Below are 27,154 nucleotides of genomic sequence, written 5' to 3'. Positions count from 1 at the left end.
TCTTCTGCATGTATATTGTGCTGGTAGCGGGAGAAAACGGGCGCTCGTATTGAGCATCCATTTTTCCAACCCACACTGACAGCCACCTCTCCCGTGCATGTGATGCTGAGGAGGCAGTAGAGATGCACAATGTTCCCTAGCGTCTCCTTTTTAGCACAACCCCTAATTTAAGTTTTGCATCGTGTGCCCATGAGAGGACAGTTAGGAAAGCGGGCACTCAACACTGAAAGCCCATTTTCTACGCACAAATATTGCATCGGCCTGAGGGTCCTCCTTAGTCCTTTCTGTGGTTGCTAAGAAAGCTATGCAAATGAACCTTTTAGTTTTCTTCAGCCGTAAACAGGTGAGGGCTGTGGAAGTTGAAGCCTAGACTGCTTGCTGAGGCCTTTGTTGGGGGCTGCTGAGAGATGAATGCAGATGACCCTTGCGGTCTTCTGCTACAGATAGAAATCACTTCCCCTTAAGTGCAATATGTGTATATATATATATATATATATATATATATATATATATATATATATATATATATATAGAGAGAGATAGGTATATCTACGAGTATCTATATCTATATATACATATATACAGAAAAACAGAGAACACTGATGTACTGAATTACTCCAAAATCTATAAGCCAAAAACAATTTTTATTCTTCAATCATTTTATATAAATAAGTACAAAAAAAGTTTATAATTAAAAATTATCATATCAAAAAATTATTATTACAAAAGCACCACTTGTGCAAAACAGTGAAACTGAATCATGAATAAAATCTCAAAGTCCATTTTACAAAATTAAGATAATTGGTGCCATACTTGCCACCCCCCCCCCAAAAAAAAAAAAGGCTAGCCCAATGTAGGAAAGTCTCTTAATGATTTGTCCATAGAAATGTAGTTAACTGTGCATATCTGAATTTATAGCATGATGCCAAACCTCAAAGGAGTTCTTCAAGCCCAGACACAGGTCCTGTTGTGTCGCCAGTAATAGCTTCCCTTAGTGGAGGATCTACATACACTTCACTTTTGTAACCCCCTGACAAGGTACATAAAATGATGGAATGGGTTTCCCTATTATGTAAGAGTCATCCCTTCCAAATTTGTTTGGTGTGTTCTCTACGTGGTCATGCAGATGGTGAAGTGGACCTATGTGGTGCAGCATGACTATCCCCAATCACTCTAGTTTCTGACTGGATAGGGAGGATTCCCATCAACTTCCCTCCATGAGCTTTGGTCCCATACATCCATTTGCGCTGGCCAAATAAGAGTAGTAGAACCATGCTCAAATTTCCAAATGTCTAACTTTATTTTTCTGGATATCCATCCAGCCACTGTTTACATGGATGTGAAAACAAGTTACAAAGGAAATGCTGAATGTGTGAGAAGTTCATAGGCATGCTAAAGTCAGGATCACAAATACACCATCCCTTTCTGGGAACATAACAATTGCATTCCTTTCCAATAATAGTAGGTCAGACCACCTGAGAGAATAAGCTGAGGCTCTCAAACTCTTTTTGCTCTCACCCAAATCCCAAACCTGTTTGAGGAATGGGGTTCGCCGATAGGCATCCCAATGCCAACATTTACATCCAAAGTGGGCCACATGCTACTTCCCATTATATTGATTTAGTCACACCTCTTCTGGTCTTTGCCCCTTTTTTCCAGTTTCTACACCACCTTCCTCCCGGGGGAGGTTCCCCCAGACTACTTCACCTCAAAGGACTCCGCTGGGGCACTCCTCTGTTCAGACTCACCTCATTCCTGAATGCCTTTTCTTCCCCACATACAGCCCGTCGGAGCGCACTGTTAACCTGCTCTTGGACGCGTGTTTTCCCTTACCCCTTATTCAGTAAGGGGCGGAAAACGTGCGTCCAAACCGCGGCACCTAATAGCGCCCTCAACATGCAAATGCCTGTTGATGGCCCTATTAGGTATTCCCGCGCGATACAGAAAGTAAAATGTGCAGCCAGGCTGCACATTTTACTTTAAGAAACTAGTGCCTACCCAAAGGTAGGCACTAGTTTCTGCCAGCACCGGGAAAGTGCACAGAAAAGCAGTTCTGTGCACCCTCTGACTTAATATCATGGCGATATTAAGTCAGAGGTCCCGAAAGGTAAAAAAAGTAAAAAAAAGAAAAAAAAAAATTAAATGGGCCGGTGGCTGTCGGGTCGAAAACCAGACGTTCAATTTTGCCGGCGTCTGGTTTCCGAGCTCGTGGCTGTCAGTGGGCTTGAGAACCGACACCAGCAAAATTGAGCGTCGGCTGTCAAACCCGCTGACAACTGCCGCTCCGGGCTAAAAGGAGGCGCTATGGATGCGCTAGTGTCCCTAGCACCTCCTTTTGCCTGTTTCTATCGCACCACCTAATTTAAATACTGAATCGTACACACCGGCGAGTGGCTGGTGCGCGCGCCGGGAGAGCGGGCGTTCGTCCGCTCTCCCGTGGACTTTACTGAATCGGCCTGATAGTTAGCTCCTCAGGAGGAGAAAAAAAAACATTCCACTCTACTAACTCTGACTTCTCCATGTCTCCATATGAGTAATCTCCTTGGGAGGAGGTCCTTCATGGCCTCGGGCCTCTCCCCCTTGAGGGGAAGAGCCCCTACAGGGTCCCACTCCTACTGGGAAGGTGCTGGGTCCACTGGCCCACAGGCTGATTGCTCCAGAGGTTCACATTTCTGGAGTTTCCTGTTACTCACCCTACTCTATAAAGGCAGGGGCAGAAAAGGGCCAAAACATGCCAAAATTCCAACGTTTTATAGATACCACTAAACCTTGATTACCCAATCATAACAGGCAAATCTGTAAAGGAACACTCACTATAGTTTCCTAACATCACATTAACACAATGCTCACTCATATAACACTCCATATAAAGGTCCTTTAGTAGCACTATATCAACAGATCTATTAAACATTTCCCAAACCAGGCAACCATGATCATCCCTGGGTCTACCCTACCCAAAGCGTTTTGTATGGCTACCAGACTCAAAAAGGGTGCACCATAATTGGGGGTCTTCCTACATAATAATCACGTGTATTTGGTTTAGTAGATGACTTCTGAATTATGAAATAATACTGTAAAGATTATTTTAAAGAAGCATGATTGTTCTATATGACTAGACATAGATAAAAAGAAATTACAGCAAAAAATCATGGTAAATGATATTTGTTGTGCTCCTTTCTTTTAGAACATCACCATCTTGAAGCAGAAAGCGTGGAAGATGATGGGCATCTTTTTCCAACTACACATAAGCCTTGGCTATCTAGAAGCTCTGCTAAAGTCCTCCAGACATCAGTGAATCTGGTCTCTATGACATCACCACGGAACTTTCAGCTTCATAAAGTAGCTTCAGCTCCATCATTTATAGAGTTTGACATGTCATCCAGTGGCCATGGGTATAACTTTTATAATTATTCTGCTTTGAATTTCATTGTCTGAGCTGGTCTACCAGCTGTGTTTTTTCTTTACATTCTCACCTATCTTCTTCTTCTCATATGCAACCATGAAAGTAAATCAGGCTTCTTTCCACTGCTGAGCACATTTCAGCACTCATGAGTTGGGCTCAGCAAGATACTGTACTGTGCATGAGATGTCTTCAAGCAATGGGCAAACCAAAAGGTGTTTCATGGCTTGCATCTTACCACAATCTCAGATCTCAGGTCTGGTAGAGTATTCCTATTTAGCCATGCCAATTCTTGACCTGCTGACTTGGATACAAAGTTGATTTAGCCTATTCCAGATAGTATTTTCCTCCTTTGCCCTTTTAGGAAGCTGGGCAATTGCTCTGAGACCCAGTCTATTGCCGACAGCAAGATCTCTGTTATACCTACCATATCTCTCCTCAGGCAGTCACACGTATGGTATTAATTACATCTATTGTTGTGAGGAAGTTCCTGTTTGACTTCAAGCAGTCTTGTGCTGCAGTGACTGTACAGAGGGTGCCTAGTATCACCTGTGATTTCATACTAGGCATCTCTGTATTCTTCATGCCTACTATGTAGTATCTCTGGGTTCTGAAGATTAGAACCATGCATGATAAAATTCAGATCCCAACTAAAGACTTGGCTCTTTAAACAAGCCTTCCCCCCAAATCCCTAACCTCCCCCGTAAAATTATGTTATAATGTTATTGAACTGACTCTGCTCTTGTCATCTAGTCTCTCAAGTTCACCTGTTGATTTGTTCCTGCGCTTTCTTGCTCTCCTATTGGTTCGTTGTACCCCCTCCCCTCTCCCCTGTTTGTTGTAGTTTCCTTCCTATAGTTCGATGTAAACCGATATGATGTTTCGACTAATATCGGTATAAAAGACTCTTTAAATAAATAAATAAATAAATAAATAAATATTTCTGCATGACTTACAGTAATTAAAAATTTGCTTGTGCTTTTGATTGGCTTTTGCTGTTTACCAGAGTAGCAGCTTATCCATAAGATCAAAACAGTAACTAAAATTATCTCAAAATTAGCTTCTCTTCATGTATCACATGCATGTGCAGTGTGATATTCTTAAATCTTCTTAAATGAGACATCCAGCACTCACATCTTTTTGCCAGAACAATTGCTTTATGATTGTTTTTGAAGGCAATACTAAGAGACCTATGTACTAACCAGCAGCATGGTATATGCATGTTACGTACTGGATTTAATACAGGTGTTACATCAGACTTTAATGCATGATGTCCAAAACTAAAGATGTACAGAACATGGTAGAGCGAAAAACGTCCATGCTAATTCCAATATATTATTTACCAAGATTCCCTGAGCAGGGGAAAGATCATTTTCAAGGTTCTGGAGATTGCAAACACTTAACTCCCAGTTCTACATATTTTAGACATTTTGATGACAGCGGTGATGATAGCAGCACTAATGAGCATTAGTCTTTTAGACATTTGATGAAGACTTGACTTTTTCAACAAGCATGTAATGGATGATCTGCTCTCTTCTTAATCATTTGGGATCAAATTTCTAGGTTTACTGGTTTTTAAGATTTTGATACTATATATATTTTACTATTTTTTTTCTATTTCTATTTGTTTTTTATGGCTACTATTCAGATTTTATTTTTATTGTTTTGATGATGGTATTTTCTGAGGTTTTTTTCAGTACTATGCCCCACTTTGAGCCCTTGGGAAAAGCATGTTACAAACTGAAAAATAAATAACTATGAATAGGATGCCAAGGCAGGCAAATTTTATTTTTGAAATTAACTAATGTATGATTTGCACAGGTAAAATTGAGAAACTGAGAGACTATATTTTGTTTTCTTTAATAGGTGTTTATTTCTTCCAACTCTTGCCACAGTTTTTGGCACAAATGCTGAACATTCAGTCTCAGGAGGCATCGGCGAGGGTAAATACATGTATAGTCTATTAGGTCTTATCTATTCATTTACATTAAAGATATTAGGATACTTTTCAAAAGAGTAAAATTGTTATTCTTGCTATTTATATTAGATTTTTTAAAGTTTTGCTTACCCGTGTGATGTATAATCTACAAACTAGAACTCATTGTAATTCTCTGTAGTTCAGGTAGACGCATTTTCAGGGGTGCGTTGAAATACACTATAGATAAAAATTCCTCTCTAAAAAAATATATATATGAATTATTATAATTTTAGAGCATAACCCATATTAAAGATGATAAAGATCAGATAGTTAAATGTATTAATCCAGGTTGTCAAATATCTCTATAAAGGTTGTAGAAACTAATTAGAGGTGCTACAATGCCTTTGATGCAATTGTTCCTCAATACTGTCCAGTGGAGATCATAAAAATTAATTCAGACAAATGCTCCAAGAAACATGTGTAACGTATGAAACTTGTAAAAGGCCAGATCTCATGTTCAAGAAAAATGTTTTCAAGTAGGGGGAGGTGTTTCCACATGAAGAACTCTGCAGTAGAAAGGATTGCTAATGAATCTATTATGTCAGCTCCTCTCATTTTATTTTTATTCCTATCTGCTATGGAGCTCTCATATGGAAGTACTTTCCCTTTCCTCAAAGAATCCTTTTTGGATCAGTGCCCTAATTAATCACAAGCTTTATGAGTAATAGATAATTCCAAGAGCTTTTGTGTGTGCTGTCCTGAAACTCTTTGAGATTTTGTTTCTCCTATTCGCCTTAGAACAATAAGGATACGCAATGAGTTGGTTAGGAGCATGTAGTTAGGAAGATGAGCACTATGATTTTTTTTTTATTTGAAACTTTTATATACCGGTATTAGTAAGCATACATCATACCGGTTCACATTGTAACTAATAGGCTGAAATTACAATCAACAGGGAGGGGAAACCGGGAGGATTATACATAGAGCAGAAGGCATTGAAATTAAAGCATTAAAACTGAAACGGGCTATTTACAGGTCTATATTTATGTTCAATATAGGGCAACTCCAGTCCTCGAGAGCCACAAACAGGTCTGGTTTTCAAGATACTCACACCGAGTATACATGATGCATATTTGCATGCAGTGCCTCCATTGTATGCAAATATATGTATTGCTTATTCATTATGGGGCAGATTTTTAAAAAGTACGCTGGATTTTATAAGATACGGCGCGCGCAAAGGGGTGCACATTTGTGCAACCTGCGCGCGCCGAGCCCAGCGCGAGCTGCCTGTTCCCTCCGAGGCCGCGCCGATTTCGGAGCGGCCTTGGAGGGAACTTTCCTTCGCCCTCCCCCCACCTTCCCCTCCCTTCCCCTACCTAACCCACCCACCCCGGCCCTATCTAAACCCCCCCTTACCTTTGTCGGCAAAGTTACGCCTGCTGAAAGCAGGCGTAACTTTGCGCACGTCGCCGGCAGCCCCGCTCCGTCCTCCGGTCCCAGGGGCTGGTCCGGAGGCCTTGACCATGCCCCCGGGCCGGCGCCACGCCCCCGGGCCCGCCCCCGAAATGCCGGGGCCTGCCCCCGAAACACCCCGGATACGCCCCCTCCCGCCCGTTTTCAAAAGCCCCGGGACTTACGCGCATCCCAGGACTTTACGCGCGCCGGCGGCCTATGCAAAATAGGCACGCCGGCGCCCGAGGGCCCTGCGCGCGTAAATCCGGAAGGATTTACGCACGCGGGCCTTTTAAAATCCGCCCCATTGGTTATAGATGTGGTATTCATAGACAGTCATCAATATTTATCAAGTGAAATTTTCTAGTACATATTAATAATTGATCTTGTACTTAAGGCAAAGGGTATTTAAAATTAAAACAAAATTATAGTTTTCACATCTAGTCAGTGGGTTGTTTTGAGAATCCTATTTATCAATTTATTCTAAATTGCCTAGTGTTTGGTCTAAACTCCTTGCTGTAAGAAATGTAATAACTATAGTATAGTGTGTGGTTGCAAGAGCCAGAAGATCAAATAAAAGAAATTATAACAAACAAACTTAGTAAATGTATTAGCAAACACTGGGCAATTACTAACCCATAATATTTCAGGCTTACTTTCCAGGGTCCTTAAAATGCTATTGTGCATTCACTAGAGACTAAATTATAGGCATGTACCAATCATCCTTCCATTCACTTATAGAAATGAGGAGATTAACGTTGAACTAGCCCCAATGCTGTGCAAACTATTTATTTATTTATTTATTTATTTAAAAGGTTTTATATACCGACATTCATCAATGATATCACATCGGTTCACAGCGTAACATAAAACTAGTGCCTGTAGCGGCGCTTTACATCGAACAAATTTAACATAATACAATTAAAACATATTGAAACATAATAACTAGAGAGTAAAGGAAAGGAGGGGGAAATAAAGATTTAAACTAAAATTAAAATAACATGTTTAAAAAAGGGTAAAAGAAGAAAAAAAAAAAGGGGGGGAAAAGTGACAGCGGAATAAAGTTAGAATAATAAATTATTGTAGGGAAAAGTGACAGAAGAATAAAGGTAGATGAAAATTATTGTAGGCAAAGATTGCAAGTATATACAATATGTACAATTATAGGGATTAACATAATTTAACATATGTGTAGGTTAAGGGGTGAAGGTGAGGAGAAGGGAGGGGAGAAGAGGGATAGGAAAGGGGGTAGGGTAACACAAAAGGGAGAGAGGGGAGGTGGGTGTATGCTTTAGTGGTAAGCCAGGTCGAGGGGGGAACAGAAATAAGGGGAACATAGATGAGAGCAAGGAGAATTTATGTGTATGCTTTGGTGAAGAGCCAGGTCTTAAGCTTTCGCTTGAAAGTTTTAGAGCATTCTTCTTGTCGAAGTTCGACTGGCATTGTGTTCCAGAGGATTGGCCCGGCGATCGATAACGCACGGGCTCTCGTGGAGGTTAATTTGTAGAGTTTAGGCGAGGTGGTGGGCATGGTGGCGAGGTGAATGTGTCTAGTGGGTTTATTAGATTGGTGAAATCGGATGGTGTCATTAAACCAATTCATTTCGGGATTGTACAAGGCCTTATGAACGAGAGACAGAGCCTTATATTGTATACGGGAGGCTATGGGGAGCCAATGTAGATCTTTTAGGACCGGTGTGATGTGATCGTGTCTGTGTGTGTTGGTCAAAATCCGGGCTGTAGTGTTTTGTAGTATTTGAAGGGGGTGGATGGCGTTATTCGGTAGTCCGAGGAGGAGGGAATTACAATAGTCGGTTTTGGCAAAGATAATAGTTTGTAGGACTGTACGGAAGTCAGGGGGATGAAGTAGAGGTTTAAGTTTCTTAAGGGTGTGAAGTTTAAAGAATCCATCCTTTAGTATATTACTGATTAATTTCTTCAGTGTGAAGTGACCATCAAGAATGATTCCCAGATCACGGACTTGTTGAGCAAATGGGATGTTTGAAAGAGGGGAGGGGTACAGCTGGTTTTGGGGTGAGATAAGCATGATTTCAGTTTTAGTGGTATTAAGAGCTAAGTGGATGGAAGATAGGAGATTGTTTATGGATTGGAGAGTATTTTTCCAGATATCCATGGTTTTCGAAAGAGAGTCAGTAATGGGGATGAGCAACTGAACATCGTCAGCGTATATATAGTGAGGGAGGTTGAGGCTGGAAAGGAGGTAACAGAGGGGTAAGATGTAGATATTGAAAAGGGTTGAGGAGAGGGATGAACCTTGTGGGACACCTTGCTTGAGGGGTATGGCCTTGGAAACATGGTTTCCTAGCTGGATTTTGAAATTTCTGTTACTGAGGTAGGAGTTGAACCAATTGAGGGCAACCCCTGAGATGCCAATTTCAGTTAACCGCTGTAGGAGAATGGAGTGGCTGATGGTATCAAATGCAGAGGAGATATCAAGAAAGGCAAGAATATAAGATTGTCCTTTCTCGAAACCTTTGAGTATATGGTCTGACAGAGAGAGTAAAAGAGTCGGCGCCGCCCCGTCCAGGGACTCAAGCCCCGCCGTACAAGCCTAGGCCCGAGACGCCCCGAGACCGAGCCCGATCCTGCGGACCACGTGGGACCCCAAACGGCCCTCCCACACGCGGCTTCAACAAATCAGAAGCCAGAAATCAGAAAACCTAACGCAGAAAGCTGAACAGGAACTGACGCTACAAGCCTTTTACAAAAAAGGTAAAAGCCCTTTAAATTGCGGCCAGCGCATCCGGCGATCCTTTCTTCGGCGACTCACCCGCTCTGCTCCAGCCAGGCCTCTTGTCGGCGCCGCCCCGTCCAGGGACTCAAGCCACGCCGTACAAGCCTAGGCCCGAGACGCCCCGAGACCGAGCCTGATCCTGCGGACCACGTGGGACCCCAAACGGCCCTCCCACACGCGGCTTCAACAAATCAGAAGCCAGAAATCAGAAAACCTAACGCAGAAAGCTGAACAGGAATTACACGCCTACAGCCACCACCCCTGCTCCTCTCAGCCCATCTGGTTTTACCTTGAGGCCTTTAAATTCCTCTCTCTCTGGCGCCGCGCGCTGAGCGTCGCGCGCCGAAGGAGCGCATCAAAGGGGCCTGCCCCTTTGAGCGCCCCTTCGAGCGGCCCTGCAAGGCGGCTCTGCTAGGCCGCACTATCGGTCCTACTCAGGTCAGCTCCCTCAGCACCTTACAAGAGTGTGAGTCCCATACTTTGGACAGTCCCCTCGGCGTCCTTGCCCAGCCGTAGGCAAAGAACATAGCGGCACATAGTAGGAAGTATCTTTCTAGTATTTACCCCTCTTATCCTGGTGCTAGAGGGCTCCTACGTCATATGCTAGCTGCCACTCTCACAGGGAGCAAACGTTTGGTGTCCTTCCATCCTGTGTCACACCGTTTATTCATGCCCTTTCCCTGCCATCTCGACTACTGCACTTGACAATTGCTATGTTCTTGATAACCACTGTATTTGATATTTGCTGGGCATTTGATAACTACCTTTACTGTATTTGATAACTACCTTTACTGTATTTGATAATTACCGTGTACCTCTCTACTACTGCACCCTATCAACTGCTGTGTACCCATGTATCTCCTCTTCCACGCCCTTTATACATTGGAACTCGTTCTATCTAATATTTCCATTCCCCTCTCACACATTCTCCCCCTTCTACACATTCACCATTTCTCGCTACTGCCTCAGTGCATGCTACAACCTGAATGATAAGAACCCCCTCTTATTTCTCTTATCATCCGCACCCAATTCCATTCACACACTACATCCTAACACCCATTCAACATGCATCAACACCAGATCACCATTCTCAAATACAACAAATGCAGGCCCAACTCTCCCCTATATCCACGACACCACTCACATCTAAGAACCATCCTCCCTTCCATGATCTCCCCCCCTCTCACCCAAATCATTGGCCTTACCGCTCTCTCTCTTGTTCTCCTCAATGCCCAGTCACTAAACCAAAAAACCCCTCTACTCTGCGACCTACTCATAGACCAAAATCCGGATATCTGTGCCATAACAGAGTCCTGGCTAAAGGATTCTGATACGGTTCTCCTTAATCAGCTTCCATCCGACACATACGACATTTTTTCTATCCCCAGGCCAAAAAAGGAGGTGGTTTACTTTTAACCATTAAGAAAAAATTCAATATGATACTCCACCCCATCCCTCCCCCACCCAAAATTGAAATAGGACTTTTCAAGTCCCCATCTTTACAAATCTGTCTCGTCTATGCCCCCCCAGGAATCCTACATAGCAATCCGTCAACCCTCATAGAATACATCGCTAAGAACATCTCTATCGACACCCCAGCAATCATATTAGGCGATTTCAATTTGCATGTTGATAGCTCCCCCCGGACCCCATCATGTGACGCTATACTCGACTCACTAAATGCTCTAGGATACAAACAATCCATCGATTTCCCTACTCACAAGGCAGGCCATACCCTTGATCTCCTCTTCACTAATGCCCTCATTCAAACTGACCCTCCTTCCCACACACCCATCCCCTGGTCAGATCATCACCTCATCAATGCATCTCTCTCCATCAAGATACCCACATGCCACGATAATATAAAGAAAACTATCCACTACAGAAAAAATTGTACCAGAGATGACCTTATCTCAGCGGTTTCAAACAATCTCGATCACTTAGACCTCTCCAATGCAGACACTGCACTTGCCTCATGGTACGACATCACAAACAATATAGCCAATTCTACGTGCCCCCTACAAGCCAAACTCATCTCCTCACAAAACAATAACAAAAAGAAACCTTGGTACTCCCACGAACTAAAAAACCTTAAACAACAACTTCGAAAATCTGAAAAGATCTGGCGCAATGACCCTTCACATAAACACTTGGCACAATTTAAATCCTCCCTACATCTGTATAAAGAAAAACTTAACAACACAAAACGAGATTTCTTCGCTAACAAAATACACCAATTCCAATACAATCCTAAAGTGCTATACGAGTACGTTAATTCTCTTACCAAGTCAGCAGCTTCTGACGTCCCAGATGACGTAGCCAAATCTAAATGTGAAGAACTTGCCACATTTTTCCAAACCAAAATAGACAAGTTGATATCCAAGTTCACCAATGCATCATCCACTCCCATCCAACAATTGGAACCTGACTGCAACCAAATCAAGACTAGAAACAACACTAATATTCTATCTTCTCTAGAATGTACCTCTACACTAGAAATAGAAATTCTTATTAAAAAAGCCAAACCCTCCTCCCATCCAACTGACACAATACCCACCAAACATCTTCTCTCAATACCTAACCTTATTGCTAAACCCTTAACAAATATCATCAACCTGTCCATTAATTCTGGACAGGTACCTGTCTCCCTCAAACAGGCAATCGTCAAACCTATACTAAAAAAACCTAAACTAGACCCCTCTGATCTAGCCAACTACCGCCCCATCTCCAATCTCCCTTTCATTTCCAAACTCCTTGAAAAAACCGTTAACAAACAACTTACTGAATACCTCGATGACAACCACATCCTAGCACCTGCTCAGTACGGTTTTCGTAAATCTCACAGTACTGAGACTCTTTTACCAAACTATGATGCCATCTCATAAACACTAGATGAAATATCCTGCTTGGACAAAAAATGGTCATTCACATGGGCAACTCCTCATGGAAGAGAAAAGAAAATCAGGCATGCAAGAGTGGCTATTGCTATAGACCATCACAAATTTCCTTTATAAGCATGTGCTATATACGCTGGTCTTAGAAAATGCTGATATGTCAATGCCGGAGCATAGAAGGCATCAGGGATGAGTATCCCTTACACCCAGCTACTCAGATCGTCAGGCCTATATGATGCAGGGGTGCCAAGGAAGGTATGCGACTGCAAATGCTTTACTATCTAAACCAAGAAGATGACAGAGGATTTATAATCCTGCATTTAACTTATCCATGTTAATTTACCCATGTACTAAGTTATTTAACCCATGTAATCTGTTTCCAAGTTTTATTAACCTGTTTCTTGTAACTTGCATTCCTTCATGCTTGTCGTTTTCAGTTCAATGTAAACCGAGATGATATGCAATTTCTGCATGAATCCCGGTATATAAAAATGTTAAATAAATAAATAAATAAATCTAAGTGGCCATATTATTTGCCATACATCCAGCCATGGCCCGAGATTCGTAAAAGAAGGGGGATCCTCATGCTGGTGACAAGTAATTAGAACCTTTGCTGGATGGCCATCCTTCTGATCCATCCCGTGAGATTCAATGAAGTAACCTCCTGAACCAATCACTGGAAGCCAATGGTGGCCCTTAGTATACTGAGTTCTGGATGCATAACATGGCCTCTTCAAGAAACTGCGAAAACAAAAATAACAACAGAAGTCAAGCAGTATGGGATCAACCCCGAAGATATCTGGGCACAGTGAAGCATATTTAAGAGGATGTTAACACTAAAAGGAGATAGCTCAGAGGAAAATGGACTTGATGATGACAATAAGCAAGAACATCCATACTGACAGCTTAGATTTGTAAAGATCTTGCTCCGCGCCAAGAACCTGCCGTTTGCTCTCTCAAAGGCAATGCAATAGGAGCCCACTACCAAGAGAATGCTGAGACAGAGAAAAACAGTGTCTGGGTTCTATAAGAGATTGGGAGAACAAGGTAACTGGACAGCTCTAATGATATGGTCCAATTCTGCTGTCAAAAAGCAGCCAAGCCACAGCTGCCCCAATGCTAAACTCGGTGTGCTAATGTGTTCTTGCACATCTCCTGCAGACTCAAGGTCATTTTGAAGGGGCCTGATTAAGAAGCATTGCCAAGCATGCTATGTTATGTTTGTACACATTAATATCATAAGGACTCCAAAGGAATATTAGCAAGGACATTGGATAGCAGGAAAAGGCTGCCAACAAATGGATGCTCATACTGGTCCTAGCACAGCAACTTGCAAGAATGTAGCACCAGCAAAGTCCTTAAACAAAGCATGTTCAAGCAGCCTTGCCTAACTTAAAGAAGGCCGTTTACCTGAAAATGTTGCTAACAATAATTTTTTGTTATGGGTTTCGCAGCTTCTCGGTTTTGAACATAAATCTTACCACCTTAACATAGGGCTTGGAGGTAACCCACATGTGGCAGCAGCCAATACCCTTCACAGAAGCATGGGTGTAACCTGCACAGAGCGGCAGTGACTACCACAAGAAATTGTTGGGCAGACTGGATGAACCATACGGTCACTCTCAGCTGTCATTATTGTCCAGCCCCACTATACACGGCGGCTAACACCCTAATGTCAAGCAAATGGGGCTATCATAATGTGCCTGCTTCAAGGGCTGACTGCTTCTTCACTATAGTGCTCCTAAAAGTCCTTTTGCTCCCCAGTGCAGAAATGTGACTGAGGTTCTGCTTTTTCCCAATGAGCACATGCGCTGAAACAAAAGGTCTTCCAGCCATGTGGCAGTGCCTAAGCCTGACTGTGTACACTTCCATCAAATATTTTGATTTGCATCATGGTGTGAGATGGCAGCGGTGTTTGCCTGCGTAGGGGCGAGCTGATATGGTAATGAGCTGAAAACTGCTGCCACCAAAGAACCATATTAAAATCATATATTCTGATTATTCAGAATAGTTAAATTACAAGCAGATTGTAAGAAACTGCCAGAGCTTCCTCTGATACTGGAAGACCGGGTATCCAAATGGCAGACAAAAACCTACACAACCTACACAAGTGCAAGGTAAAGTACACAAGGAAAACAACCCATGCTGTAATCACACGATGTCAGGCTCCTCACCAGGAACCACCCCCATGAAAAGTTCCAGGAGTCACAGTGGAGAAAACAGCCAAATAGATGGCTCATTTTGCCATGGCGGTCAAAAATAAATGGAATGCTAGGTCTACCAGGAATGGAATGGCAAACAAAATGGAGAATGTCCCAATGCATCTGCATCGTTCCATTGTGAGGCAGCACCCTGAGTAAAGAGGCTAGTGCTTTTCAGCATGGATACGCTGGGGAGATATGAAAGAAGTCCACAAAATCATGAAAGTACTAGAAAAGGTAAAATGAGAATTTCCAATAATGCAGGACTAGGGTGCATTTTTTTTCTATGGCAGTAACTGCCACCCTCTGCAGGCCATTCCCAAGTCCCATGTTGAGGGCAGCAGCACTATCAAACATCTAGCTCTTTATGCAAAATGTTTTATATAATATAAATAGATCCACTGATGAATGGCCTTTGTCCTCCCTTCAGCCCATGCTGTAACACTGTGCTACAGAAACTTACTGCCATCCTAGCCAATGCCACCTAGTAGAAGTGATAAAAAGACAGCTCTGGCCAGCTTTGAAACAGTGGGGTGCTGGTTTCAGAAGCTGGAAATGTGGCGATGTATTAGATTCTTGAGTCCATTCCACCTTAAAATGAACACAAATAACTATTCTCACACTATATCTAATGGACTGACTGCACTCGATTTTAAAGTGCAGTCTTCAGAACTACACACAGTTCTTGCCTGGGATCTAATATAGGGGAAATTATCACCAGGGGAATAAAATAAGGGGAATATTGCTTCTTTTTTTTTTGCTGACCATTCCAATTCCCATGCTTAGCAACTGTCTGGCTTGCGCCAGTAAAGGGGAAAAGGGCGATTGGATTCAGACAGCAACCAACGAGGACGCCGACTTCTACAGTCTAGGGAAAGAAATAAGCATGGGGGAAACCTGCTGATGTGGCTGTTACTGCCCTTAACCAATAAGCCTGATACTTTTGATGCAACTCCAACATTGCTCTCTACTTCAACAGCAAGGGGTAATGGGGAATTCGATTCAAACTGCAACCAACAAGGGCCCGAATTTTACGGTCTGGGAATCTGTTAAGCATGGGAGTAACCTACGTGGCGATGCTGCTGTTGGCTTGCTGGGAAGACTGGATGGACCATTTGGTTCTTTTCGCCATCATTTCCATGTTTCTTTGTTTCTATTAAGCCACCCCTAGGGCATAGTATGCAATCACCGCCATGTTCCAAACGTTTTTGCTTAGGTTTTTTTTTTATTATTATTATTTATTATTTATTGATTTTTAACATAATTAACAAGATAACATCTTGTAATGGAAATACAGAGAATAATCCCAATCTAACATAAAGAGAAGAGAAAAACATTTTAAGTAAGCTTAACAAACTTATTCTCTTAATATTAAGTCCACAGAATATGGAAGGGAGGAATACACAACCTCTAATAAACATCTTTTACTATCAAAGTAAGTTCACGAATGCACACCCCTACATGCCAGTAACATACATAAAATAAAACTATAAACAGATAATCAGATCCTCATACACAGAGTCTCTGCCCTGTCCTCTCTAGTCTGTCAATATCCATCAAGCTCAATAGTGTGGCCACCTGAATGCACGTTATATAAGCAGACATACTGTATCTAAGCCCACACCTGATATTGTTCCGCAGAGTTAGCACGTCAATTGACCTGGCATAAACATGCAGTCGTTAAAACCAAACATCTGGAAACAGTAACCCCAGTGACAATAGGAGAAATCAACAGCAAGTGGGAGATACTTCAACTATTGAACAAGGCTGTTAGGAAAAGCCATGCCTTTAGTTGTCTCTGAAAGTACAGATAATAGCCATAGATAGGGCAAAAAGAGGGGAAAATGCACCCACAAGTGGCTTCCATTCTCGCTTCTCTTGCTGATGGGACAATGAGTAAGTAGTTCCTTTGAGATCGCAGTGTACAACAAGGCACATGCAGATGTAAATATTCCTTCAGATTAACTGAACTGGAGCAATCTACGGCCCTAGAAGTCATGCACGGAATCTTGAAAACAACCCGGCTACTACTACTTCTACTACTTATCATTTATAAAGCACTACTAGACATGTGCAGTGCTATACAGACACAGATAAGATATAGTAACTGCTGTGTGGAGCTTACAATCTACTCAAGACAAATATACATGCAACCAAGAGTTAATGGGAAGTGTATTTATAGAAGCTAGTGCAATGCGTTTAAATGCAGTGTCATGTCCTCAAGGATATTGCAACCTACCAGGAGTCACACTACCTGTATTCTGTAAAGGCTGCAAACACTTCTGATCATTTTTTAGGAGGCCTACATATAAGGCATTGTGACAATTTAAGGGGTATATTTACTAAACTGCGTTCAATGTTTACTGCACGGGAAATATCTTCTGTTTCCCCCCCCCTTCCACCCCACTGCCTCTAGAGGTGACCAGAAGAAAAAATAAATAAATAAAAGTTGCTTGGCAATGGATCTTCCCCCTTTCCAAACCCCACCCCTTTGAAAAAAGTTACCCCCCAAGGCCTCCAACCCCTCCCGGCCTCCAACTCCCCTATCCTTTCCCATCCCCTCACGTGCTTTGGTTATTCCTAGCAATCCCTGGTGACTAGAGCAGTCTGGAGTGCCGCTTAGGCTCCAGGCCATGTACGGCTGAAATAAAATGGTACCAGACAACCACTTATAGACTTATGCCCCATCACGTGATATTCCATTGTATGTTATTTTTTCGGGTAACAAAGCTACAGTAATTTTCCCGGTGGTATTTTACCACCGGGAGAATCCCATGGCGTTTACTAAACTGTGATACTGAATATTAAAGTTTAATAAATCCCCATGGCATTTTCCTGTTTGGGGAAAATTTCTATAGCTTAGTAAATGACCCCCTATATATGTAGTTATCATGACTTGTATAAGTATGGCAAGATCATCTCTGTCAAATCAAGGCTTAAGCTTCCAATTCATAAACAAATGAAAGAAAACACTGCCTGTGACTTTTGATATATGAGAAGACAGCTTCAAATTTCAATTTATGTGGACACCTAGATTTCATACTTCTTTTTAAGTGTTAGGGGGCCTTCATTTTCAATTTTTATTTTATTTTATCTAGCAATGTGTCAGGGTTTATTACAAGAACAAAAAAGGAAAAAGCCTTTTACCTCCCACAGACCACCTGCTATATCCTAGAAACACAGGCCACCTTCAGCTCAGCTAGGGTTTCAAGCACCATATGTTGGAGCACCACCAAAATCTGGACTCTTGTCTTGCCCCAACTTGTGTGCCCATTTGGTTCCACCCACTCACACCTTCATTCTCTAGTGTGACAGCTCTCAAATTGCACAAACAGCTTACTGGTGTCTCTTAGTGTGATTCACTTCCAGCTGGCAAAGACAACTTGACATGGTGACAAAATAGTGACACAAATGAATCCTATACAAAATAATGTCAATAATATGGAGGGTGGGAGTGTTGCCAATTATCGCGATGAAGCAAAAAAAAAAAAGATTTCCTTGTGCTTCCCCTTTACTCTCACTCCCCCCTCCCCAGCCCCATGTCTCCACGTGGCTCCTCTTCCACAAGCAATAGGTCATTTCATGCCACATGGTTCAAAACCATGGGGTACTCGGCACGATATGGTACATTTGATTTTCACCCTCTTCCTCTCAAATCAGAATATGGGGTTAGTGAAGCAGTGAGAGGCCAGACCCTGCATCATGTTATCATTGGCAGCCATGAACCTAGTTAGGTTGCCTCCTTAATGCATTTGAAACAATTTTGAAGGAATGACAAGCAGAATTATATTATGTACTGTAGTACGTATTTAACTGAACTTGGGAAATCAAGAACTTGTAACCTCTCCGTTTTTAAAGATTTGTCTAGTGGTTTAAAGATCTCATTCCATCTTTATCAAAAAGTGAAAGCACTTAACTGTCCTCATGGGATCTCACAAAATCGTTAGAGCTATTTTCCAATGCATTATGAAAAATAAAATAATGTAATAAAAAAACAAACAAACATGTAAATGATCAGATTGAACCTAAAATAATAGTTCTTAGATTGGAAGTATTCTGATTTAGCACTAAAGTTGGATTAGAAACCTAGATGGAGCCTCAGAGTGAACTTTTTATTCACTGACATCTTTGAGGTATTTCTTTTTCATTTTTGATGTCATGAATACTTCACTGTTCAAACTCATGTCAGGCTGGAGTTATACATACTTGGTAAATTGCGTAAAGTAATTCATACTTCTTATGTCTTCATCTTCCCTTACAGGTACAAGAGGTTTCCCTCCCCATACTGGGTTCACTTTTTCTTCATGGTTCCTGATAAGCAAATTCAGTAATGCTCATGATGCTCATTCCGTCCGTTTTCTCACAGTGGTTCGTCACATGTCAAGGACCGAGCAAAAATTTGTTTGTTTTTCAATTAGCATTTCCCCCTTGGACCATTCTCTGATTATTTCTACAGAAGAAGAGGAGTTTCAGCCACTGGGTATGTTTTGTATATTTTTAAGGAAAGGATGCAGTAGAAGGGGAAAGAATAAGTAGAGGCGGATAGCTACCTCTAGTTTCATGGATACAGTCAACTTGGGTTTTCGGGATATCCCTAATAAATATGCATGATATTGATTTGCATGAACATTACTTCAGTTGGATTTAAATCTATCTCATGGATTTTCACTATAGACACTCTGAAAACCCAAGGGCCAGATTTTATAACATGTGCGCGGGCGTAGATTTGTTTGCGCAACCCAGTGCGAACAAATCTACCCCCGATTTTATATCATGCGCACACTGCTGCGCGCGTGTTCTAAAATCCAGGGTCGGCGTGTGCAGGGGGGTGCACAGTTGTGCAACCTGTGCGTGCCGAGCTGAGCAGCCTGCCGCCGTTCCCTCCAAGGCCGCTCTAAAATCGGAGCGGCCTTGGAGGGAACTTTCCTTCCGCACCCCCGCCCCTTCCCCTCCCTTCCCCTATCTAACCTGCCCCCCAGCCCTAACTAACCTCCCCCCTGACCTTTATTGAAGACGTTACGCCTGCCTCTGGGCAGGCGTAACCTGCGCGAGCTGGCTCTCCATCCCCTGGCCTGGTGGCTGTTCCGGAGGCCTCAGTCCTGCCCCCGGAACGCCCATTTTTTCAAGCCCTGGGACTTACACGCGTCCCGGGGCTTGCGCGCGCTGCCGAGCCTATGCAAGATAGGCTCGGTGCGCTCAGGGGGAGGCAGGGGTAGGTTTTCAGGGGTTGTGCGTGTATCTTAAGCGTGCAACCCTTTGAAAATCTACCCCCAAGCGTATTGGTATCACGAGACCTGAAGATTGCCCCTCCCTTCCATACGGTTACTTGTTTTTCCTGAAAATATTCCTGGTTTCATCATTGTCATCTTTTGTTTCTGGGGACAGAAGTCTTATAAAACCTTTTTTTTCTAAAGTTGTGAACATTCTTTGACCCACCCATCAAATCAGAAGCCTTTTCTTTATTAAACATAAAATGTTTAAATAAAACAAATTGACTTTAAAATAAATTAGGCTGAGATGAAGATGAACAGTTTTGGCTTTTTCATTTGAAGGTAAGTTTAAAGATAGTTTCCTCTATATTGCTACCTTCAGTTTTACAATAGATTTTGTAAATGTTGATGGGCAACATGAAATTCTGTTTCCAATTAATGTTATACTACGTAACAACATGTGTAGAAGCGCACATTTTATATATAAATATATAAAACTAAAAACCGACTTGACAGATAGAGGCCATCAGAGTAATACTTATGACAGAAATGAATACAAATGGTGATTAATGTGAACTGTCCAGTAGGGCTGATAATGAAAGCACGTTAACAGCTTCTCAAAACAGGGCCCTAGGAACTCAAAAGCTTGGCAGGCTTACAGTCCTACTACCCCTTCAAACTTAGGGGTGTATTTACTAAACCAGAGTACTACAACTTACTGAATTCTGCAGTATTTTCCCGGGCAGAAAAACACATCCAGAAAAATACTGTGGCTTAGGTACTCCCCAGCAGGGATCGCGTGAAGGTGGCTCCACAGCCCAGGGTTCTCATCATTTGAAAGGTCTGATCGGCCCAAAGAGTGAACAACCCCCCAGTCTCTGTACAAACCCTTGGGGTCTTGAGAGACCCTCTACTCTACCCACCCCCACCTCCCCTTCAGGCAACTCCAGTAAGTATCCCATCCTTCCCCCTCCCCCTCCATATGCCTTGCCCCCTTTCAGACTTATCTGACTATGTAGGCCTGCTGCTACTTAGCGGGATAAATCGGAATATAGCCGGATAAGTGCAGGTACTTAACTGACTAAGTTCAAATTTGTCCAAGTAGCAGAAAAGGCATTGCTTAATTGAATAAGTTGGACATTAGCTGGATAATTGTGCATAACTTTTATACCCATGTATTTGTACTTCTAATTTTACAAGTATATGTGTGTATTCGCTTATGTACTATTTTATGCGTGCAAGTACTAATTTTTATGCGCGCAACATTTGAAAATTCACCTGTAAGTGTGCAGTTTATACAGAATGTTTTAGATTAATGCATTTCTGATGATACATTGAGTTATTCTAAAATTACTTCTTTTTTGGAACCATGTAAACATATTGCAATACTTTCTTAGCAGTTAACAACTATAAAGGTTTAATCTTTACTTTATATTATCTTCATGCATCCCCAATTTCAAAGGATTTCTCACATTTCCCCTTGATTTGCTGAAGACTAACTGTGAATTTATGAGAATCCACATTGAATCTGCCTGCTGTACATCCCTCAAATTTGACAAATTTAGTAGAATTCCAAACCAGATTCTCTGATTAAAGGGGTTCATATAGAATTTTTAAGAAAGTTTGCTAAACTAGATTGCAAAATTTTACTATAACTTTGCACATCTGTACTTCAGATTTAGAAATCAAAGTTAGATATGAACTGAGAAGGACTCTAAGAATTATTATCCAAATATTTTTTTTTATTTTTTTTTCTAAAGGAACACGTCTCATCTTATTGACAGCTCCTTATTGATCCTATTATGAAATTCTGTAGTGCCCCTGGCAGTTTCTTTCCCCTTTTGATGGAACTGTCCCAAAGTCCAAAAATATTGGGAAATTATTTAAATACAAAAGTTGATAATAGATGTCACTGGTGTACAGCACATTGAACTTTCTACCTAACATTTGGCCCAAAATTCTCCTAATGATCTCCTGGTGAAAATCAATGATGCTCATGCTAACTGCTGTACACTGTAACCTTGTCAAACTTCCAAGTACAGCAAGCGTGATGGAAAGGATCTGGAACATAAAAGCAGTCTAGAACATGTGTCTGCATTATTAAACCAGTATTATGATAAATGTATAGCAAAACAGTTTCCATTCTTTCCATCCTATATATCAACAGATGTGGAAAATTTGGTCTGGTGAGCTTATAAGTGCAATTTTATAGAGCTTATGGGGCAGATTTTAAAACCTGCACGTAGGCGCAGATTTGTTCGCGCAACCTGGCGTGAACAAATCTACGCCCGATTTTATAACATGCGCGCGCAGCCGCGCGCATGTTACAAAATCCAGGGTCAGTGCGTGCAAGGGGGTGCACAATTGTGCAACTTGCGCTCGCCGAACCGCGCAGCCTGCCTCCATTCCCTCCGCCCCCCGCACCTTCCCCTACCTAACCCGCCCCCAGCCCTACCTAGAATCCGCCCCTTACCGCTGAGCCTGGAGGCTCAGGCCATGCCCCTCCCCACCCCCCAGACCGTACCGGACCGCCCACACCCCGCCCCTTTTTGCAAGCCCCGGGACAGACGCGCGTCCCGGGGTGCGTGCAGGGTTTTTTTTTTATAAGGGTTACGCGCGTAACTCTTTTAAAATCCGCCCCTATGTATATTAAGCAGCAAATTTGCACATTTTCCAAATGGACATATACACTTAAATCTGTATTTAAAATTATCCCATTAGTTTACCCACACACACTTACCTGCTATTATTTGCACAGAAAGTTTTTGGGAAAATTTTCGTGCATTTATTTGAAAATGTAAAAAGGATGAGGATAATTTTAAAACAAGCATGCACACATCCATATATGCAGCTATATGGATGCATGCGTACATGCACATGTATTTTTTGTCATGTGCACAAATGCACTCACAAGATATCAGATACACTTAAATCTATCCAACAACATGTTCACATTTCTAAAAGATACGCAGCATGCATTTTCAACACAGCCAGATACATTTTGACTTATATGGCTAAGTAGTGGCCAAGCCAGAAAATTCTAAAGAAATGTTATTATCCGGCTAAGTAGCACTGTTTATCCTGCTAATAAGATTATTCATCAAAATGCATTATGGCATTAATGACCACGATAACGCCATAATGCATGCGTTAATGCCTTAACGCATGCAATAGTAATGGTATCGCATTGCGTGAATGCAAATTTTTTATAGGGGCGGAATCGGGGAGGGGTTTGGGCAGGATTAATGAAAATGGGCATTTTCACACCATGTGATAATATACCGCATGCTATCGCATGCTTTTAATGCCAGAAATAACTATACCTTTTTCCAGGGATAGGAATTGTGCATTGGAATCTATATTTCTTCTCTGTTTCTTTTGCAGACAACATGGAGCCTGAGATCACACCTTCCATTTACCCAACTGCACCAACAAAGATCCAATTTAATTGTTCCCGACTGTTAGCAGTTGGTCAATGGCATCATGTAGCTGTAGTTGTTTCAAAGGAAATAAAAAGAAACAGCATTGTTTCAGCCTATATAGATGGACAAATCATTGGGTCAGCTAAGGTCATTGTTTTATTTGTTTTTGTTTTTGGAATATTTCTATGCCTCCTCAACCTTCTATAATTTGTACTTTTATCCTTTAAATGCATCTTGGGTTGATAGGTTGAAACTACTTTTTCTGATCTGTCATCATTTTTTTTAAGTTGAAAGTAATCAAGAGTCAGATATTGACAGGTGTATATTAATATTAGCTAGAATAATATGAATAGATCTTAATTATATTACTATAATAATCTCTCTGTGTTGAACTGTGATCACCTAACATTTTGTTTCACTACCTTTCTGAACGTGCTTTGATCCTTTAGAATTAAGAACTCGTGTTAATTCATGCCTGCTACTCAATTTCTCTCATTGCATGCTCAGGACCCTATATAATCTTGTTTTCATTCCTTTTAGATGCAATATATACAGTCCTTACCGGGAGATTCTGTGGCTTTGGAACATGCAGCTTTTGTTGATGTATATGGTTTCATAGCCACACCAAAAACTTGGAAACAGAAATCGTCTTTGGTTTGGCGTCTTGGCCCCACTTATTTATTTGAGGAAACTGTCCTTGAGGAGACTCTGCAAGTGATTAACAGACTTGGCCCAAGCTATTGCGGAAATTTTCAGGCAGTGCAAATTTATGGTATGTTAAATTTTGATCTACTTAACCCAGTGCTGACTTTTTAATGGGCACCTATTTATTTATAAAATATATATATACAAAATAGAACTACATTAATGCAGGTCTGTGTCATTGATATATTACTTATATGCAGTACAATATATAAAAAAGAGCTGATGGAAATGGAAATATGATTTCAAATTTAGCTGCAATGTGCAATATAATGGAGCAATGCATATATACATCAGAGAACAAGATAAAGAAGTCATATCCCATTTAATGAAGAAGCTTTTTAACTAAAGTATACTGTTATCTTCAATTATTAAACAGGCAGACAGAGCCTTTACATTGGAGTTATTGATTTCTGGTTGTTCAAGTGAGTGGTGCATGCACCTCAGGGCTAGAAAGTCAGGGGTCAGCTCCCATCGGAATGAGTCAGAAATTAATCTATCTGCTAAAACTCTAGCATAACGTGAAGGGTTATTTTCATCTCAATGAAAGAACAAACTGCAGCTTGCTTTTGTATGCTTAACAATGTTCTTTCTTTCTAAGCTTATTTTACTGTATATGAGAATTTGATTGTCTTTCATTTTCTTTTCTCTTGTGCTTATTTCTTGCTTTTATGCTCTATGAATCCTAAGATGTTCTTGCATCATTGTCTCCTGAATGATTAACAGTTTTTTAAATCTTTATTTCTGTTTTTTTCTTTAGTGTGCTCAGCTAAACTTCTTTCTTTCTGACTGTTCTCTCTCTCATGCTTAGCTGATGTTTTTTCCTCTCAGCATCATAGCCTGCTGCTTTTGATGAATTCTTTCTCGGTGTAACCCTCCCCCATCCCAAGGAAGAGGGGCCATATTTCCCAGCTTGCTCAGTATTGAGTTACTCTTTGCAGGGTTGGAGAAATGTGGATTCTGTGAATTGGGGCAGGATACACCGGTAGGGCCACTAAGAGGATCACTCTACCAAAATAAACAATCCAAAAAGAAATATAAATTTACTCAAACTTCAGAGTTAGCAGATACAAAATCAAAACAGTCCAGAGTATTCAAATCCAAAGACAGAATGAACTTTTATCCAATTATCTCACAAAGATCACATATGCAGACATTGTGCTTATGCTGCTTAAGTCACTTCACTCTGTAGCTGGACTTCAATAAATTTCTCAGATAGACATTTTAGTTTTCATACTTTCCCAAGATTCTAAAGCAGAAGTCTCCATACTTGTTCCTCAAGGGCCACAAAGAGTGTGCATACTGTTTGTAATTTACAAATTGAGTTGGAGTTATAAAAAAAAAGTCCAGTATGGGAGTAGGGGTTGATAATCAATCTGCTGTAGAATTGGAGAATTTGAGAGATGATTTGAAGGAGCAAGTGGCCTTTGAGACTTTATCTTTTATGGAGTTTAAACTTTTTTTGACTAAACTAAGATCAATTTTATGTCCACTAGAGCCTTGCCCCACTTGCCTCATCAATGGTCATTCATTTGGTTCATTTTAAATGAGAACATTCAATTTATTCACTTTATTTATCCATTTGTTTCCTATTATGGTCAATGGCTGAAGCAACGCAGCTTGTTTTGGACTCCCAAATTATGATTTTCTAATCATTTCTAATTAAACTGGTGGATAAAGATAAGAAGGGTGAAGGCATGCCAACATAACATATCAAGTCTGTTAATATGGCACCAAAAGTGGCATGAAGATCCCAAGGACCTGCAATGTGGCAAAATAGCACCAGTAATAGCAGGAGTTCTCCAAAGCACCATCAGAAGAGCAAAACAGCAGCAAGAGATAACACACCCCATTGCTCTAAAATTGGGGCAAGGGATCCAATAGTGGCATGAATCCCTCAAGGCTGCACAAGAGGGGTATAGCAGCACAAGGTGTGGCATAATGAGCTCAAGGCACCATGAAAGGAGAACAAAATACCAAAAGAAGCAGAAAACCTCCCAAGGCAGTGATAGAGTGTCAAAGCAATATAAAGAGTGGCATGAAGATCCCAATGCACTATGAGAGGAGCAAAGCTGCCTCCCAGAATGGCATGGACACCCCAAGGCTCCACTTGAAAGGCAAAGGGCACAAACAAAATTAGTCCTAGATAAGGACAAACCAGAGGAAATCCCTGAAGGAGGGCTCATGTTATTTCTGTATATCATCATTAGGTAAGGGGACTGTCTGTTCAGGATGGGTTGGCCATCCTCTTTTTCTGTGTATAAACTGATTCTCAGTCTTGTCACTATCATTGGCCTCTTCCACTTCCTCAGTGGAGGCTAAGATTCTACTGAATAGAGGCACCAAATGCTTTTCAGGCACTAGATATTTAATATCTTATGATTCAGGAAATCAAGAACACAATTCTTCTTCTGAACCACATTTTATAAATACTGCCTCCAATACCTGAGAAGCAGTAATAATGGAGGAGCATGGTGCTACACTTCTGCTGCCTCTTGTTGAGAGGGGGTGCAGTCATTTGCTTGAGAGAAAGAGTGAGTCCTTGGATCATGGCACAACCTCAGGGTGGAGCTCCAAGGTACGCACCATGGGAAGCAAGTGTATCCAGGCAAGGGCTAGATGTGGATCATAGCTTGGACTTAGATTATAGCTTGGACTTGAATCATAGCTTGGACTTGGATCAAGGTACATTTATACCTCTGCTGAACCTGTATGCACAGAGTAAGACCCAACAATGCAATGCTGGTCTCAGGGTAGCCCTTTGGCCACTTGATAGCCCTTTCAGTCCTGCTACTTGGAATAGAGAGTGTGTCTGGACAGACGAAAGCTGAGGGCAGGACGAGGAACATGGACAAATACACTGAAGGCTTGGCACTTTAATGAAGATGAGGAACATGGATGAAGGCTCTGGAGATGAGGAACATGGACTAAGGTTCTGGAGACAAGGCACATGGACGAAGGCTCAATAGAGCACAGCTTCCCAGGGCACTGCACCTCATCAAGCCCTTCACAGCCCCCTAAGGGCTGGTCATGGACCATGCTGTCCTGCTGTGCACCTTACACAATCTGCCACAGGTTGGTTGTGGACCATGCCAGGAGTGAGACAGGATCAGGTCTGAGATTTGGATGAGGATGGGAGCCAGGACATCCCTTAGAAGAAGGATCATGGCTTGGAACCTTGGAACAAGGATCATGGCTTGG

General features: G+C 41.7%; 1 protein-coding gene across 2 annotated transcripts in view; it reads left to right on the top strand.

Annotated features, from left to right (window-relative positions):
* The window catches only part of WDFY4 (WDFY family member 4), a 746,928-nt gene that overhangs the window by 172,401 nt on the left and 547,373 nt on the right, over window positions 1-27,154 (top strand). For both annotated transcript variants that reach the window (XM_029609624.1, XM_029609625.1), the window contains 5 exons: window positions 3,185-3,392; window positions 5,267-5,343; window positions 18,881-19,099; window positions 23,214-23,398; window positions 23,792-24,023. In XM_029609624.1, the coding sequence (XP_029465484.1) occupies window positions 3,185-3,392; window positions 5,267-5,343; window positions 18,881-19,099; window positions 23,214-23,398; window positions 23,792-24,023 (921 nt within the window). The remainder of the gene's footprint in view (window positions 1-3,184; window positions 3,393-5,266; window positions 5,344-18,880; window positions 19,100-23,213; window positions 23,399-23,791; window positions 24,024-27,154) is intronic.

Source organism: Rhinatrema bivittatum, chromosome 7 (genome assembly GCF_901001135.1).
Source record: "Rhinatrema bivittatum chromosome 7, aRhiBiv1.1, whole genome shotgun sequence".
Lineage (NCBI taxonomy): Eukaryota > Metazoa > Chordata > Amphibia > Gymnophiona > Rhinatrematidae > Rhinatrema > Rhinatrema bivittatum.
The sequence above is the reverse complement of the archived record's forward strand: the minus strand, read 5'-3'. Positions and strand labels throughout refer to the sequence as shown.